Source organism: Synchiropus splendidus, chromosome 1 (genome assembly GCF_027744825.2).
Source record: "Synchiropus splendidus isolate RoL2022-P1 chromosome 1, RoL_Sspl_1.0, whole genome shotgun sequence".
NCBI classification, from domain to species: Eukaryota; Metazoa; Chordata; class Actinopteri; order Syngnathiformes; family Callionymidae; genus Synchiropus; species Synchiropus splendidus.
Window position 1 is genome coordinate 13,184,841 of NC_071334.1, and position 18,534 is coordinate 13,203,374.

The 18,534-nt window shown below is 43.6% G+C and overlaps 1 protein-coding gene across 9 annotated transcripts in view; it reads left to right on the top strand.

Moving 5' to 3' along the window:
• LOC128771792 (voltage-dependent R-type calcium channel subunit alpha-1E) overlaps positions 1-18,101 on the top strand; it is a 67,336-nt gene extending 49,235 nt beyond the window's left edge. For 2 of the 9 annotated variants that reach the window (XM_053887676.1, XM_053887851.1), the window contains 28 exons: positions 616-1,428; positions 3,102-3,337; positions 3,724-3,835; positions 4,152-4,281; positions 4,691-4,750; positions 5,433-5,539; positions 5,651-5,662; positions 5,752-5,848; positions 6,018-6,178; positions 6,261-6,398; positions 6,910-7,111; positions 7,249-7,413; positions 7,911-8,021; positions 8,094-8,174; positions 8,926-9,111; positions 9,180-9,271; positions 9,340-9,514; positions 9,620-9,747; positions 9,977-10,073; positions 13,237-13,342; positions 13,419-13,526; positions 13,716-13,816; positions 13,898-14,004; positions 14,093-14,255; positions 14,337-14,465; positions 14,549-14,696; positions 16,066-16,247; positions 16,449-18,101. In XM_053887676.1, coding sequence (XP_053743651.1) covers positions 616-1,428; positions 3,102-3,337; positions 3,724-3,835; positions 4,152-4,281; positions 4,691-4,750; positions 5,433-5,539; positions 5,651-5,662; positions 5,752-5,848; positions 6,018-6,178; positions 6,261-6,398; positions 6,910-7,111; positions 7,249-7,413; positions 7,911-8,021; positions 8,094-8,174; positions 8,926-9,111; positions 9,180-9,271; positions 9,340-9,514; positions 9,620-9,747; positions 9,977-10,073; positions 13,237-13,342; positions 13,419-13,526; positions 13,716-13,816; positions 13,898-14,004; positions 14,093-14,255; positions 14,337-14,465; positions 14,549-14,696; positions 16,066-16,247; positions 16,449-16,967 — 4,666 coding nt within the window. In that variant the 3' untranslated portion in view covers positions 16,968-18,101. Of the gene's footprint in view, positions 1-615; positions 1,429-3,101; positions 3,338-3,723; positions 3,836-4,151; positions 4,282-4,690; positions 4,751-5,432; positions 5,540-5,650; positions 5,663-5,751; positions 5,849-6,017; positions 6,179-6,260; positions 6,399-6,909; positions 7,112-7,248; positions 7,414-7,910; positions 8,022-8,093; positions 8,175-8,925; positions 9,112-9,179; positions 9,272-9,339; positions 9,515-9,619; positions 9,748-9,976; positions 10,074-12,364; positions 12,462-13,236; positions 13,343-13,418; positions 13,527-13,715; positions 13,817-13,897; positions 14,005-14,092; positions 14,256-14,336; positions 14,466-14,548; positions 14,697-16,065; positions 16,248-16,448 lie in introns of all 9 variants that reach the window. The other 7 variants (XM_053887589.1, XM_053888196.1, XM_053888027.1 and 4 more) reach the window with 5 other exon arrangements.
• Positions 18,102-18,534: the final 433 nt, after the last annotated feature.

An 18,534-nucleotide genomic window follows, 5' to 3' on the forward strand; every position in this document is an offset into this window, starting at 1 on the left:
ATCATAGTAAACTGTAATTTCAAACATTAATAAACCAAAAAACATTGTTGTGTAAATATAAATCCTCTTTGATGGAATTTGCTGTGTGTCTCCTGGACTCTTTTGTCCCTTCTCACCAAAGCACTAATGTCTTGTTTTCAACCAATCGCTCATTGATTACACGGACCGCACGAGAGTCCTCGCTCCAGTAAGTAACACTTGCTGTTCCGTTTCTGTCTTCTCTGCTCTCCAAAGCTCTTGTGCACACATGCCTCGTGCTCTTTACTGTCTTCTCAAACACTCATTCTGTATGATGTTTTCCTTCTTTCCTGCGCTCTAAAGCTCTGAATCCACCTCTGTGAGATTTTTTTTTCCACTGACCTCATGTAGCATCTTATTGTCACACGATGGATGCCCACTTGGTTGATTCGATCACCAAACATTCTCATTGATCAGGAACATTGTGAACACGTTGAAATGAAAGTCTTTGTTTTATCATTGTCTCACTTCGGAGTTCATAGAGCTCATAAATAGTATACAAAAACTATTGATCAGTAGATTAAAAGAAGTTTTATACCCTTGATGGCATTGTGTCTCTGCCGCTTTGCTCAGCAACTATTTTTCTATTTTTCCTAGGGGAAGTCGGAGGAGGCGGCCCTACCTGTACAGGAAAAGAGCCATTCACCGCAGCCGGCCCACCTACTCCTGTTCCCTGGAGGAGGCTCAGGCTAGCGTCAGGGAGGGCCGCCCACCACTCAACCCCTCTAACTCTTTCATGTCCAGGAGAGAACGGAGAAAGCGCATGACCATGTCGGTGTGGGAACAGAGAACCAGCCAGCTGCGCCGACACCGTCAGATGTCCAGCAGGGAGATCTTGTACTGCAGCCCAACCGAGGACAAGGATGGTCAGCCAGGCTCAACACATGGACGCCCTTCATCACTGCACAGCAAGGTCACCCAAAACACACTCTCTGGGAGTCAGAGGCACTTAGCAGAACCACATTCCCCTCAAGCAAAAACCCCGACCTCAGTCGCTTCCATGCCGCTGGATTTGAACCTGGCGGGGGAACCTCCCGTACCGGTCGATCAAACAAGCACGACTTTGAAGGACACAATACCAGAGCCTACAGAGTCGGAACCTGCTGTTCTCTCCGCGAACCCAAATCACGATATCAGAGAGTGCAAGAGTCCCAGGCTGACCGGCGACCGGCAACACAGGGCAGTCAAGAAATTCCGCCCGCCATTAAGCGGCGAGATGGGAGCTCATGGAGGCAGAGCTAGAAGAGGGCATAGGTCATGTGACCATCTATCCCGAAACGAAGGTCAAAGTTCATCCACAAAAACTGAAAGCAACTCGGTCAGCCAAGACAGAAAAAGGGATGCTGAAAATGACGAGGATGTGAAACCTGAGAAGGCCATGAAAGAAGTGCCCACAGAGGAGGGAAGCAGGTGAGGCGCCCTGAGTGATTCTCAATATTGTTCATCATGAAGCCATTCGTGTACGGAGGATGACTCGATGACAACATGTGATCACATCCCTTATGCTATTGGGGATCTAAGTCAAACTTTCTTTTTATAAGTGGCTTTTAAGCACATCGCAAAAATATACATTTCAGGTCAGTTTTTGTTTTTTTTAACTTATTTAAGTTTAACTAACACCAACCAAGTTTATTTCCTCTATTTATGGTTAGTTTTCCACATTCAGAATCAATGTATTGTGATTGGAGATTTCAATCTTACCTGTATTCGTGCCACGAAATAGTACTATCCCATTCAAATGTATGACCTCATGCTGCCAGCAGTTGCTATGAACCAAGCTATTCTGACATGCACAGTTCTACAAACCAAGTGTGGATAGCCAGAAGCACAGAAGAAGCACTTCATGAACGATATGCTATATACTGTCAATAAGGCTTTATTATTTCATATTATAGGAAGAGACTCTTCCACTACACACTTGCTCTATTTGTAAACAAGCCATCTGTTACACTACCTGCCTACACATTCAAGCAAACAACATTATAATAATTTATGTGGTTTAAGACGTTTTGCTTTTTTGTGGGTTTGTTTTGAGAAATGTTACCTGAATGTCGCTATTTGCTACCTCCACTCTGAGAAAACCTGCTGTCTGCCGCTATACGTCCTGAGACATCCGGAGGAGACCCATCGATGACACCTGGACTTCATAATCCAAAAAGGAACTCCTAGAGTAGGCCAAGCAGTCGAGGGACCCCCTATTATGGCCATATAATTTGTGAGGGCCCTAAGCTGCTTCCCACATCGGTAACACCTCTGTGGGCAAGAGCGGCCATCAACTGGTCTTGTTACCCCGGAAGGGTCTGCTCATTGGACAGCTGTGGGGAGCTAGACAGGCGCCCCATGACTCGCCAAGGTTGCGGACCCTTTTTGTCCCAATTCTCTCCTTCGACTTCGCAATGAGCTCTGTAAGCCGTAGCCAGGTTTTAAAAGTGAGGGGGCTCTTCATATCATGGGCCTCAAGGGATAGCCAGACAAGCAGCTCCAGCAGGTGCCTTTCCTTATACACCTAACCCTCTGCAAGTGACACATGCATCGTGGTTATCAATCATCTCACCTTTGCAAATGCTGCAGACATTAGAAGTCTCCATCTTCAAAAAGCGTCCGATGGTGTCTCAGTGAAAAAGGAGGGCATGTCACGGCAGACACATCTTTTATGGTAGAGGTGGAGCCGTCCTGGCCAGAGAGCCAATCAATCGATTCTCCAGTGTGAGGCGGGGCCTTGGAGTGGAGGTAACCAATAGCCAAGCCAGTTAGAGGGCAGAGCGGGTATGACATTGAAGCTAGCTGTTGATGCGGGCACTGGATGCACTGCTTCAGTTGCAGCGCCGCACGGTGCCGGAGGACTCGTGTTTGTTAGCAATTAGCTTAGTGTCATGTCATGCTGGGTAAACATGCGCAGTGACTCAAACATCTGCAAAACAAACATGTCAGGAATATGTTCGCATGCCTTTTGCATTCAGAGAAGTAAACGCAGCAATTGCCATCAGTCGCTGGCGACACCAGAAATTCGTCTTTATCCACCAAACTTCAATAGAAAACAATACAATCGCAGGTCCCAAAACTGTTACCATCCTTGTTCCCAGTAGGCAGAGGGACCAGAATGAGAGCGGTGAAGCTGAGCCACCCAACAACCACGCTGGCCCTCTGAAGGAGGATGAGCAGAAGCCTGAGGACTCCGAGCCTCCACCCACTGTCTTCCCCGAGGCCAGTGCAGAGGACAAGGAGAAAGAAGAAGCTTGTGACGATGCTCAACTTTGCTCCAGTGTGGTCATCGACATCACCAACCAGCAATCATTCCTGGAACTCTCCACCATCTCAGGTAGCGACAAGGGTCTGTTGCGTGTTTTTTCATTAAAATGGTTGATTTATTCCAAGCCTTCCTGTCTGTCAAAGAGCAACATCGCTTCAAGCAAGATGCTAATTTGTAGTTGAGAAGACGTGTTGTGTTGCTATCTCACCTTTTCAGATAGACGGAGACGGCTGAAGCTCCTGGGTTCTAGGATGTTCTTAAGATTACATGTCTCTTTGGATTACTAGCAACAGTGCTTCAAAATTCATTCACTCAGATATTATAACTGACAGCAGTTCATTTTAAAAACATCCTTGGCTAGTCACATTTATAAGCTGAATTTGCTTTGGCATGCTTCTACACCTCGGTAGCTCTACACAGTTCTCACTGCGATCTTGTTCCTTTGATGTCTCTAGTGTACAACAAGGACACAGAAGTGGTCAAACCAGAAAAGGAAGATGTTGAAGAGACTAAAGTTGCCAACGCTGTCACTCCAAACAGCATGTTTATCTTCAAACCCGACAACCCGTGAGTTGATCAGCAAAACTCGTCGTCCTCTCATTTTGGATAATTGATCATTTAGCTGTCTGAACAGCTGTCTCACTCTATTCCTGCTGAGCTCAGTGCTTTCTGTTTATTCCACCCATGGCTCAGGTGCAACTGCTCATTACTCCATTCTTCCTGTTTCTCACAAAGTTCAAACATGACCTCCCTTGTTATTTCCTCCGTGTTGCTTTGCCTTGCGCTTCCACTCTTTTGCGACTTCATCCCTCTACTGATGGCGAAACAATGTGAGGTGGATCTTTTTTCCGTGTTTTATCATGTCAACCTGCTTGCCTTTAAGGGTGCGGCGAGTGTGTCACTATGTGGTCAACCTGAAGTATTTTGAAATGTCCATCCTCGTGGTGATAGCAGCCAGCAGCATAGCACTTGCCGCTGAGGACCCAATTGCGACTACTTCTGACTGGAACAAGGTTGGTCTGCATGAATTTTAAGCGCTCATTTACTACTGCAGTGAAGCGCTGCTCCCATATTAACCACCCAGACACGATTAATTCAGTATGTATAGACACTCCAGCCCTTGTAAATGTCTCTGGTCTTCTCTATTACGCATCAAAAAAGTGAGAGCGGTCGCTTTGTATTTTTTTGTGCAAGCAACAGGGGGTAATTGAATTCCAAATGAGACAAGAGAATGGAAATGAAACATGCTGAGTGGTGATGGGAAGGATGAGGGTGATTGTTGTACCTCATCTGTTGGTCCTTAACAAGTAGAGGAAGGCTTTAAACGCCTTTTCTTGTGATAGGAATTGATTCTCAATGGCTTCTGAACACGGAATCCAAATCACTTTCGGGATCTCTCTGACCGCTGTCTTTTTCCTCTAGGTTCTACGATACTTCGACTACGTCTTCACTGGCGTGTTCACCTTTGAAATGATCATTAAGGTTAAGTAAAACATGAAATGGCATCGACCGTCAACATCAACATTCTTCATTGCTGTCTAAGTCATTTCCACACATATTGGTTCTACAGTAATTTGGGGTTTTTTGAGACTTGGTCCTGGCTGGGAAGTGTAATAATTTATCACCAAATATAACAAGATTAAGAGGACGAAGCTCTGAGAACTCACATAATAAGTAATTATTATCCAAAAATACTCAAATATATATCGATTTTCCGTGACAATATTATGGTGATAGTTTTTATGACAGTATTAAATGGCAACATTTCTGCCCAGAATATTGGTTATTGGTTGTTTAATCCAGATCCCACTGCGTCTCTCTGCTGCTGCACTTGCACATTGCTCTGTGATATCGCTGAACAATTTAACCCCCAAAATATTACTGACAGAACCTGTTCTGGCACCTAGTCATTGCGCATAAACCGCTCTGTATAGTTATAAAGAGTGAATATTACTCTTTATAAATAGTAGTCAGTAACCACTTTGACCAAGTGGCTGTCGGACAATCATAACACAAATGGAATTGACGCCAAAGGATCAGGAAAACAGCCCAAAAAAACCTGTAAGACTTTTCATACTGAAAGTATTGATTCAAATCATAGCACCAGGATTGAAGAAGTTTTGCTGAGTGTCAAAGACCTGTATTTGTCATGTTGTGTACTTAGATGATCGACCAGGGTCTGATCCTTCACGACGGCTCCTACTTCAGAGACCTGTGGAACATCCTGGACTTTATTGTTGTGGTGGGAGCACTGGTGGCCTTCGCCCTCACGTCAGTCATATTTCCATTTCTTAATAAATACATTGATTTGCATTATTACACCCTTGTATATTACTCATGCCTTTATTTTTAACATGGACTGCGATATGTTGGGACCCACAGGAATGTAATGGGGTAAGATGAGTTTTTACTCGCCCTGATATATTGATGCTGTGGATATGTGTTGACTGTGATCAGACTGAGAGTTCTGTTTTTCTGTGCAGGAACAATAAAGGTCGAGATATCAAAACCATCAAATCTCTAAGGGTCCTGCGAGTCCTGCGACCACTGAAGACCATTAAGAGACTTCCGAAACTCAAGGTTAGTGACCGTGTCTTAAAATTTTCAATGAATCAATGAATAAATCTGGCTGTAATTTGTGGTAATAATAATGGCTCAGTTTGTAATGTTCTTTTTTAATCTCAGAAATGTTCATTGTTGTTTTATTGTTTTGTTTTATTTCTGGACTGTAACTTTGTCTCTCTTCCAGGCCGTGTTTGACTGTGTGGTGACGTCTCTGAAAAACGTCTTCAACATCTTGATCGTGTACAAACTGTTCATGTTCATATTTGCCGTCATCGCCGTGCAGCTCTTCAAAGGGAAGTTCTTCTACTGCACAGACAGTTCCAAGGACACGGAGAAGGACTGCCAGTAACTCTTGCTAATTCATTTCTTTTTAGTCTTTTTTTTGTATTTGATTTCCTCATTGTGTTAATGTCCCCTACTGCTGCAGAGGTTACTACATTGATTATGGCAAAGACAAGAAGGAAGTGAAGAGACGAGACTGGAAGAGACATGAATTTCACTATGACAACGTGGTCTGGGCGCTGCTGACTCTCTTCACTGTTTCCACTGGAGAGGGATGGCCACAGTGAGTGTTTGCTGAAAGGGCACTCAGGCTATTGACTGAAACCGGAGGTGGTATTTGCAAGGATATCTGTGGTACAGGATGAGAACAGACAATTATTTAGAAAAAAAAGCTTAGTTTTAAGGTCTTTATTTACAAACAAGAGTTACGGCCGAAGTGCCTCCCAGGGGCCATATGGCCACAACCTGCTCGCTCAATTTTAAAGCTATTTTATTGACACTATCCATTGTAGTACAGGGACTTCTTGAGGTAGTATTAATGATATCATCAGTTTGAAGGGTCTACGTGTGATAGCGTGACTATTTTTGTTTCTATAGCGCACAAAGTATGGTGAACTACTACTACTACTAGGCAGTACCAGGTAGTATTTTCATACTATTTTGAATAGTGCTGCAGCTACTGTCAAGGCGAACTGTGTTGTTGCTCATTTCTTTCTACAATTATGAGCATCGTGTCTTTCACATCTTTGTGAATGCAGACTCCACACAAGTTGTATTTCACTTGTATCCATCAGGGTCTTGCAGCACTCAGTCGACGTGACCGAAGAAGACAGAGGTCCGAGCCACGGCAACAGGATGGAGATGTCAATCTTCTACGTCATCTATTTTGTCGTCTTTCCTTTCTTCTTTGTCAACATCTTCGTCGCTCTCATCATCATCACCTTCCAGGAACAGGGTGATAAGATGATGGAGGAGTGCAGCCTGGAGAAGAATGAGGTCAGGATTTTTAGTGCATGACATTTTCCTTTCTCATCTCAAATTTCAGTCTTTTTGTTGCCATTCTTTTCATTACTGGTGAAGTGTTGCACTCTCTCTCTCCCCCTCCCTCCCTCTCCCTCCCTCCACTGGCACAGAGAGCCTGTATTGACTTTGCCATCAGTGCCAAGCCCTTGACCCGCTACATGCCCCAGAATCGCCACACGTTCCAGTACCGTCTGTGGCACTTCGTGGTGTCACCTTCCTTTGAGTACACAGTCCTGGCCATGATCGCACTCAACACTATAGTGCTCATGATGAAGGTAAGAAGAAACACAGTGACGTTTTACAATAAAAATATTATTAGTTGAACACAACAACACTAGATCAACATAACCAGTTGTGTTTAACTAAAGCCCACTGTTGTTCCATAATCCTAATAATTCCTCAAGACAGGACGATGATTGATTTAAGGTCCCCTGTGTACCGATTCTCTCTTTTCCGATTATGAGCAGAAGCGTTTCCTTTTTTCTGCTTTGAGACGCCGGTGACTCAGTAGGTATTAAATATTGATCTATCATGTCCAGCGGCTGCTATTTAGCATGACCTCATTAGCTGTGGCTGCCGCCCCTGGAGGAATGACTCTTTTTATAGTGCTGAGGATGAAAGGTAGCGCCGCCGAGGTCACTATTTATGGGTCTGGAGGAATGTTCCATCAACATGTGGATTTTTCTGGAGAGGAAGTTTAAACTGCTCCCTGAATCAGAGGCATCGGCGATGTGCTGAACTGTAGTAACCCCTGCCAACGCTGTATTTACAGTACTACTCGGCACCGCCGGCCTATGAAGCTGTGCTGAAGCACCTGAACACTGCCTTCACTGTTCTCTTCTCAGTGGAGTGTGTCCTCAAGATCATGGCCTTTGGGTTTCTGGTAAGAAAGATCATACACATCGTGAAGTGTATGTTGATGAGCAAATTGAATTAAAATATGTTTCTTCCTCAGAACTATTTCAGGGACACCTGGAACATTTTTGACTTCATCACGGTTTTGGGAAGCATCACAGAGATTGTGGTTGACCTACAGGTGATTAAAAACAAAAAAAAACACATGAAAGATATATTTATCAGTCAGTGGTTATTGTGTTTTTAATTATTCATATAGTAACAACGTCTTTGAGTGATTGTTGGAGGAGGAGGAAGAGATGGAGGGAGGAAAAAAAGGACGCACTGGCAGGGTGAAATACAGCACTATAATAGTGGGACATGGACTCATTTCATTGACTTCCATGCTTTCCCCAGTCTCTTACTCTGAAACCAAACCATTTGGTTTATGAAACGGCTAATCTGAGAGGCAAACGCTGTAATTCATATTCCTGTCTCTTGATGTGGATGGAAAACGCATTTTGTTCTTTTCATTTGAAAGAAGAAGTGTGTTGAGTTCTCAACATTTGTGGACCTGACTGTAGATTGAGGTGGAGAAGGCTGACTGGCTGAGGCAGCCCCTGAAGGGAATTGTGAGGGGAAGAGGAGGAAAATAGTCTGGCTGGTCTTTCTGTCACAGTGTCTTGCATGAATGTTTCCTTTACTTTGTTCACCGCCCAAATAATGAACACTCATTTCAAGAAAAACAAAAGTCTTTTTTTATTGTATTTATATGAATAATCAATTATTTGTTTCCAAAATTGGCACATAATGAGACAATTATTGTTTAAAAATAAATAAATAAAATATTAATATATAACGGTGTTAATGTGGTTAAGGTCATGGTATTGCATCAGTGGTAGGTTTTGGTCAAATAAAATTTCTGTTTCTCTTCTCATGTTCCCTTCTTTTAGTTTGTCGACACGTTTAACATGAGTTTCTTGAAGCTGTTCCGAGCGGCACGTCTGATTAAACTGCTGAGACAAGGCTACACCATCAGGATCCTTCTCTGGACTTTTGTGCAGTCCTTCAAAGCACTGCCTTACGTCTGTCTGCTCATCGCTATGCTCTTCTTCATCTACGCCATCATCGGCATGCAGGTCGGTGTTAGCATTCATCAATACTATTGTCATTTGTACAGTAAGTTAACCTGTAATTTCCTGTTCAGGTGTTTGGAAATATTAAGCTGAATGAAGACACTCACATTAACCAACACAACAATTTCAAGACGTTCTCCGGAGCTCTCTTGCTTCTCTTCAGGTTGACTTAGTTGTGAGGAAGATAAACCGGACCTGAATCTTACTGATATGTGTCGGTCGTGTGTCCAGGAGTGCAACAGGGGAATCATGGCAAGAGATCATGTTGTCATGCCTGGGTGGACAGAGATGTGAGACGGACCCCTCTCTGTCACCTGCAGCCCTGACCACCGACCAGGAGGGGGGCTGTGGCTCCGACTTTGCCTACTTCTACTTTGTGTCCTTCATCTTCTTCAGCTCATTTCTGGTAAGAGGTGGCACATGCCTTCTGATTGACTGGGATGTGTAGAGCTGATTTTACAGTGGAAGATATATTATTCTTGAAAATACAATGTTCTCTGCTGCATTATAGATGCTGAACTTGTTTGTGGCAGTGATCATGGACAACTTTGAGTATCTGACTCGAGACTCTTCTATCCTGGGACCCCACCACCTGGATGAGTTTGTCAGGATATGGGGAGAGTATGACCGAGCAGCCTGGTCAGTGCAGCCTTTGTTTTGATCCAATCTAAAATTGCATCTAATACACAAGCCTTACCTTGTTTCCATCATTACATATTTTCAGTGGCACTCCGTTGAGCACTGACAATGAAATGTAGTGTTTAGGAACTGTCCCCGCATTTTTGGCTGCTAAGATGTAACAAGCATCTTTGTTGTGGACTCTTGGGTTGAAGTGACCCAGGACTTAACGCATATATGTTCTTTCCAGTGGAAGGATCCACTATAAGGAGATGTACAAAGTTGTACGCTCCATCTCGCCTCCTCTGGGCTTTGGAAAGAATTGCCCCCACAGGGTGGCATGCAAGGTTGGCTTACCCCACATTAACAAGCCCATCCTGTGGGGCTTCCCTCCTTCCTCTTCGCTGACCATCTCTAGCTTGCTTGACCTCTAGTATAAGTGTGTCTCAGGTTGGCCTGGGTTAAAGAATGATGGGAGTCCAGTCTCACAGTACTAAGGCACAGGATTTCCAAGCAGATCCTTGAGAGGCATAATGTTTCCATATAAACAAATGTCACAAACCCGTGTGACGTGCCTGGATTGGATTTGGGGAATCCTGGTTCTTTCTACCTTCTGGATCTGGTTTAAAGGTCCCATATTATGCTTTATGTAGCTTCTCAAAAATAATGGAAGTATGAAATGAATTTTAAAAACCTTTGTATTTTCTTTTTTTTTGTTTCATTCTTTCTTTGCTGAGACTTAAGTAAGACCAAGCCTGCCACCGTTGGGTTCATGTAAATAATTAGAAGACAGTGTAAATGCTGCGTCCGCCATGTCTGAAGTTGTGCTGCTGTTGGTTTGGTCACCTCAGTAGTAGTTATATCCTGTTATTGCTGGAGACCAGAAAAATCCTTTGAGGTGTGTTTAGAAAGCCGTCAACTAATAAGGCATAGCGTTAACTTCGAAAGGGTGTTATGGTGCATTTTGATTGTCAACAGTAACATTTCACATACGAATAAAGCACCGCTGCTTTGCATAAGGATAACAATTTAAAGTTTTAAATCTTTATTGACCTTGACAGCGCAACAAGTACTAGAAAAATTGACATTGCCAATGACTCCATTCCGGTTTTAACTTATCAAAAATATCAATCACTAATGCCGCTTAAACAAAGATTAATAGAGGTTAATATAACCAAATATTAACCAAAAAGTGAGATGCACTTCAGCGCGTCAGTTAGTGTAACATCGAAACCATGTGTTGCTGAGACGACTGAGATGCTGTTTTGAAGAGCGCTTAGATGTCCAGTCCTTTCCCGCAGAACTAGAAGTTCACAGTTTTATTCATTCAAAAGGAGTGTTTCAGCATATGGCATGATCATTGTATTTACTCAAGACACCAGCTCCAGAGGATGGATTCACGCATTCTCACGGACACAGAGTCATTTTCCACAAAACCTACAATGTAGCAAGTCATGTCTATGTAACAGTCCGCTGTGAAATGTTGGCTGCATAGACCACAGACTTCACTAAACTTCTCTAAATCTGTTAAGCCTTCATAGCTGGGTGAAAGTGAAGCACAGGTTCCTCTCCCTCACAACCAAAACTTCATCTTCTTTTTTTTTTTTTAGCGTTATCAATTCCATAGGTTTCATGAACGCTAGTTCTTATGACGTAATGAGGACATGCGAAACATTGTTTTGTGCAGGTGCCATATTTGTTATTGTTACCTCTGCCAAGGCTGTTATGTTTAAAAACAGCGTTGGTTTGTCTGCCTTGGTTCAAAATAATTTGCAAAGTTATTGACGGATTGAAAACGATTCCATTTTGGAAGTGATTTCCGGTTCCAGGATTTTTTTTTTTTTATCATTGGGTGATAGGGTAGTTGTGCCAGGCAGTCATTGGGATATTGTCTTGAGGTTGGACTGAAGTTGCTCGGCGAAGGTTTGCACTCCCTGAGTCCTTTTCTAGTTTGAAGTAAATTACTCAGAAATGGATGAACGGCGTTCTTTCACACTTGATATAAAGGTAGCATTTGCTTCATTCATTCAGTATTGTACTTTTTTTGAAATCAAACTCTGGTTAGTTTGTTGTTTCTTTAACCTCTTAGGTCTCCAGTCCACATATGTGCAGATTACATCTTTGTCTTTCAGTGCCATGGTACGTTTCTTTTAAATGTTGATCAACTGGCCAGATTTAGTACAGAGCAGAACATTCTGATAACTTTTCTTACGGGACAAAGTTTAATTTTTACTCCCTTTAAGTATTTTCTATCTTAAATTGCGAAAAGCAAAACTCAGGAAAAGCTCAGGTCTTAAGAGGTTAAAACCAGCTAAATAATATGGGCCTTTAAATGTTTCAAATCAGAACATGCTGTGTAAGTATTTACACGACACCAGATTCAGAGACTGGTGACCATCATTCCTTTGTTCATTTTGTCCAAGGTGACTAATATTTCTATGCCCCAAATGCAGCATAGAAAGAAGATAACCTGTTTGGTTTTCCTTTCCCTTTTGCGTTACACATTGTAATAAATCTCCCCAGCCCTTTCTTTCACCTTCACACTCATTATGTTAATATGTCTCTCCTCCTTTTCCTCCTCCACCTTGTCCTTCTCCTGTTTGTTATTCCCTTCCTCGTGGCTCTGTGGCGCCCCCAGTGGTCGTATCCATTACACTGATATGTATGAGATGTTGACCAACATGTCGCCACCTCTTGGCCTTGGCAAGAAATGCCCCTCCAAAGTGGCATATAAGGTAGAATAACTGTGGACGGAAATATGTCATATTTGGCTCAACTATGACTGATGCATTTTTGTGAATTGTATGATTTTCTTTTTTTAATAAAAGCCCTGCTTTTGGCACTGAACACTTTTTCTGTAAGACATGTTTGCTTTGCATCTTGGCAGAGAATGAAGTCGTGTATTTTGGCTCTTTTAAGCTTAAGAAGAGAATTTTTGCAAGTGATGAAAACGTTGTTAAACATCTTCAGGTCATGGCTTTCACTTACCGCCCTGCACGTGCTTCCTGTTTGGTGCTCTTTGTGCTTTATAGTTTGTGATGCCTGCGCATGTATGGGGACCTTATTGTGTGCTGCATGGTTTCCTGTGAGTTACATCTTAAGAACTGTTCAGCTGTTTGCATAAAACAGTCACAAAAATATGTGAATTATTTTACATACTAGCGACTACTATTTTTGAAACAGCAGCTAGACATGCATTTATGTGTCATCCAAATTTTTACTTTTTTTGCTCCATTTTAAATTTATCAATAATACAATTTGTACATAAAAAATAACTAATACATCTAATAACGTTCATTTTCAATTAGTAACTACTGAAAAAAATCAACTTGCACCATCAATGCAATGTGCTGCTCTTATTGTCACCATAAATGCGAGAACCTCCTCCAATGGCTGCAGTAGAGAATCCGTTATTGATGAGCCAACATCTCTGACTGCCACATGATGGATCGCTCCGATCATTTTGCCGAGCCATGCTTGAGCTAATACTGCTGCTTTTCCAATAACCAGAGATTAGTCTTGATGAACATGCCTGTGGACGAGGACATGTCGGTCCACTTCACTTCCACGCTCATGGCTCTGATCCGCACCGCCCTGGAGGTCAAGATCGCCCGAGGTCAGTTGGGCAGAACTTCAAGTCTTGCAGTGTGAAACAGCGAAAGGTGGACGCAAAGATGCTTTTGCTGATGCAGGTGGGGAAGATCGAAATCAGATGGACATTGACCTTCAGAAGGAGATCAGCATCATCTGGCCTCATCTGTCTCAGAAGACTCTCAATGTTCTTGTTCCCATTCACAAAGGTGAAATGAAAATGTTTGAATGTGTTGCTGTTTTAATATTTTGTACATATATATTTTTTTCTTTTTTATTTATTAATATATTGATATAGATATTGAACCCTACTCTTAACCTCTGCCCCTGCTCCAAACCTGGCATCAGGCCAGCTGGATGTATTGCTCCACTGACACGTTTCCCTTTCTGTTCTATAGCTAGTGACATGACAATTGGTAAGATCTACGCCGCTATGATGATCATGGATTACTACAAGCAGAATAAAGCCAAGAAGCTCCGGCAGCAGCTGGAGGAGCAGGTACTATTGATTGGCCAAATTATAAATCTTTTGTTGGATTTCCTGTTTTGCTGAGCACATCACACCTGTGTTCTTCGGTAGAAACATGCGCCAATGTTCCAGAGAATGGATGCCTCCTCGCTGCCTCAGGAAATCCTATGCAATGCCAAATCCTTGTCATTCCTCGGTCACAGCGCCGGATCTGCTCTGTAAAACATCTTTCAGACTTACAATAATATACGCACAAACAGGTGAACATGTTGTACTTCAGAGTCCACTGACTTTCTCTCTCTTCAGCACAAGAGGCGGTTTCGTGGCTCTGAGCCCCATCTCTCCTCAAGAGATGTTCCTGCAGCCGCTGCCACACTCTGGTGAGGCCGGAGAGGAAGAGGACGATGACTATCATTCCCCATATCACCCGTATTCCTACTCGCATCACCACCACCATCTACACACTCCGGTAGAAGACTTTTTGTTCAAAATGCTTCCAGGTCATTCAGTCAATGTCGGTGGAGAGTTCATCTCTGTGGTGTTTGTGAAGTTACCAGACATCGTGGAGTATAGTCAAATGAAGCAGCAGTCAAGGCTCGACCCATCAGCCGTCAAATCTCCTCAGCGCTCAGCGTCAATCAGAGCGTCGTCTATGCCGAGGCTTGCTGTTGACACAAAGGTAATGAATCAGCTGTGACTACCACGTGTTATGTTTCCAGGCCTCATCCTTTTCTTTCTGTTGCTTTTTGGTGTGCATTGTAGGCTGCGATGTCTACAGACGGTAGTCAGATGAAGCGCTCCTTTTCCACCATCGGAGACCAGTGTGTGAACGGACTGTGGCAAGAACAACATTCTTTGGAGAGAGTCAGTCCTGACGACACGTACAAGCCTCGCCAGAGAAGCTTCAGAGGTCAGTTGATAAGCTTTTGTCAAAACACGCGCAACCTGTGGAAGTATGTGTTGTAGAGGTTTAGTAATGTCATTGGTCTTACGTGGTGTCACCAATGCTGAGTTGGTGAACGTTTGTGTTGGCGTGTGGGGCATGGGGTGAGCTGCGAACTGTTGTTTTGGCTTAGCACTAACTGTAAAACGATCCACTCAAATATTTAACAACAACGGAGCTCTTTTGATCACTATTCTTAGTATCTTGGTATCTTACTCCTGAGGGATTTCACTTCATCATTCTTGTATTTTGTGACCTTAATACAGGAGTGGCCAACCAGTCACAGACTAAGAGATACTTAGTTTTACTGTGCTGCTGAAAAGAGCCACATCCTACAAATATGTAAGGCTCACCTGAACAGAGTGTCACATGACTCAGTGGCAGTGTAGCGGTTAAAGCACATTCTGTGTGTCACTAGGTTGCTGGTTCGCATCCGGCATGTCTCTTGTGCATGTGTTTAAAATTCATACATTTGACCGTGATCCTCTTCGAAATATCATGCGGCGTGGATAGAAATGTGTGCGCCATTTATTTTACTTGTATATTTTTTTACTGGCTCATGCCACCAATAACGTGGCCCCGGTCTGTGTGTGTGAGCGACGCTGCAGACTGGAGCGTCTCAACTTCCCTCCACTGAATTAAATATACCTCATGATGATCAACAATGAATAATAGGTGAACCTCGTGCCATACATTTAGTTCAATGGCTCCACATTTTAGAGTTATTATATGGTCAGACAAACCTGAAAAAAACATCATGTGGCTTATGTCAGACGTAAACCTCTGCTCCGCAGGTTGCTGGTTTGCTTTCCAGAATGGATGCGTTGCTAGTTCGAAGTGCCTGCGTAGCCATGATTCATGGATCATTTTGTTCTCAGTCAGGGGCTTCAGCTCCTGAGGGCTAGCCTTGAGCTCCCCTCTGGCAATACTGATGGGTTCAAATGCAATGTGCATGTCATATATGGGATGTATGGACGTGGTCTACCTTCCAATGGATGCACCTGCGAGTCATCCTCACAGGAAGCCTGAGCTGGCTCATCTTAATGTTGAGGAGCAGCAACAGCGTACTGAGGTTGCTGGTGATAGAGGTGCCGGTGACTAAGACCAAACTTGAAAACATAACTCTTTAGTCTTTTGAATGCAAATGAACCTTCAGGACACCAGTAAAATAAATTCTCTGATAATTTAGCTCATGTCTGACCGACGTTTATGTGCTGAAATATGTGCGTCTGTTTAGAGTCAGTCTGTTTACAAATGGACAGATGGAGACCCCGTGCACATAATCTCCATGGTTATCAGAGGAATTTGTTTACTTTGTTTATTTCCTGTCCCTGAGGTCCACGCTTGAGTCACAAAGACGCAAGTCTTCACGAGAGAGGACGCTCCAAAGAACGCCGCCATCTTCTCTCTCCTGACGTGTCTCGGTGTAACTCGGAGGAGAGAAGCCAGGACCGGTCGTCCGAGCGCAGATGCTCCCTCTCCCCTACTGAGGGACGTGCTCACACCCTCCAGAGACAGGTGGGAAGAAAGCAGTGGTTCATTAATCCTTGGTCGTGTGTGTGTGTGACCCCACACCTCCTGGTTCTTATTGACCAACCAGGTCGGTTTGTCCCTGTGACTTGCTGATAATGGAACTGTATTATGAGGCGACAATGATGAATCACAAAAGTGTTGCAGCTTCCTGGCAGGTCATTTGAAATGTGTTTGATGCTTGTGCAGGTCAACACATCAGGCAGCCCCGCTCATTCTGACTCCAGCACTCCTCGCAGCCGCCGGCAACTTCCCCAGACGCCATCGCGCCCGCGACCGTACATATCCTACTCTCCACTGGCCTGTCGGACCCAGACCCCTGCACAACCAGCAGACTCCTCAGAGGGGCGTCCGGAAGGTGCTGGCTGCTCTGCGAAGACACCACTGAGGGGGGACAAGGAATGCGCCCTGAGAGCACATCAAGTGTCTCTACCCAGCCACGCCTCACCTCACCGCTACATATCCGAGCCCTACCTCCCGTTTCATGAGGATGTCAGTTGCAGAGAGGCAGGCGATGCACAGGAGACCCTGACTTTTGAGACTGCAATTGCGACCAGCCTTGGACGTGCCAACGCCATAAGCTCAGCTCCTCAGCTCAGACACTCCTGGCAGGTGCCCAACGGCCATTTTGGGAACAACTTAGGTCAAAGTAGTTCAGCCTCCGCTAGTGAGCTGCTGACTGACACGGATGAAGATGATCACTGTTAAATCCAAGTGGAAAAAAAGATGTGAGAGTGGGCTAGATGACGGCACTAAAAGACAGGGTTAAGTTCCTGGGTTCGACCCAGTAGCAAAGAACACCACTGACCTTCGTCTGGATGGTGCGAACGTCACAAGGCTTTTCTTAGCTACAGAACGTGTTGAGGGAAGTAGAAGACGCAGCAAAGATTGCACTCTGAGTAGCACACTGCAGGGAAATGTTTTCAAGATTTGCCCTCGTTTTCTCGGTTGAATTGGGAGGCACACACAGGAGTAGCATGTACATAAGTGATGTGATGAATGTATTTGGCCTCATGAAGTCAGGGCTTTATAGTATAGTCAATTTCACTGCAATGTCCATCTGTAGCAACGGCTGATCCCTTTGATACCGACTCAAAGCCCCAAAACAGTTCTTGGTTCCATCAGAAGGAAGACCTTCTGAGCTAAGCCTCTGTGAATTGTGGCCGCTGGCGGATCCTACATGTGTGTGTTTTGCCCTTGATGGAGTATTGTATTTCAAATCATAAGTCAAAGACTGTTGAACCTTTGGTCACGTTGCAGTCAAATATTTGTATGTTAGAGGTGACTAAAGCCATTTCAGTGCCACCGAGGTGTCTTCTGCATCAGTGGCCTTCTGCTGCTTCTCTTGTCCCTTTCACAGTCAAAGACATTTGCAGAAGAATAGTCAAGGCCAAAGGATTCTTCCTCTTCTGTGTTGTTTTTCTTCATAATTGGAACGGAAAAGACACTTTTCTGTTCTTCTGTCCAAAAGTGAATAACTCGGTGGCGATTGTAATAGGACGTTTGTGATTGAGGTGTGTTTCAAGGCTGCAGGTTGTTCATGTTTGATGTGTTCCAGTTATTCTAAAAAGAAATATTGTTCCCTTAAATAAGAGCTTCTTAAAATCAAATGCTTAACTGAATAGTGAACACAGTACAATGGGTTGGAAAAGTCAGTTTGTATCCTCGCTGGAGTCCGGACCAAATGCCTTTAATTGTCTACTGTAGTTTGTAAAGTAAATACTTTATCTTACTTTGTAAGACTTTGGAAAGTTTGGTATCCATTGAAACAGAAACAACTAGTCTGTGCCTCCTGAGTCTGGTAAATATGTAGAATAAACTGTACAAATAAAGTCATGTTTGATTTACCCATCTTTTATTTTCTGATGAGTCTCTACAGTTTGGTCAATTTCTCTGCTTCTTTCATTCATTCTTTTCAGCTTCACAGACATTTTTTCTCTCCATATTCATGTTTGACGTTTATCCATGATGATGAGTACGTTTTGAAGACACTTTTCAGGTCTTTGAGGTTCAACTTGAACTTGGGTGTTTACGCTAAACCTTCTGAATTTAGCAGCTTCATGATAGAGTTTACATTGAGCTGTGAAAGTTCTGTCAGTCAGTCAACAGTCCATGTCTTCTCCATGCATATCTACACCAACGTATGTGATCAGGCTTGTCTACTGAAAAAAACGTTTCACATAGGTCAGTAATGGTTCCACACTTTGTTGATGGACATGTGACTTGTCTGATTTTTAGTGAGTAATGACACTCTGTAGAGAAAATAGTTTTGGCA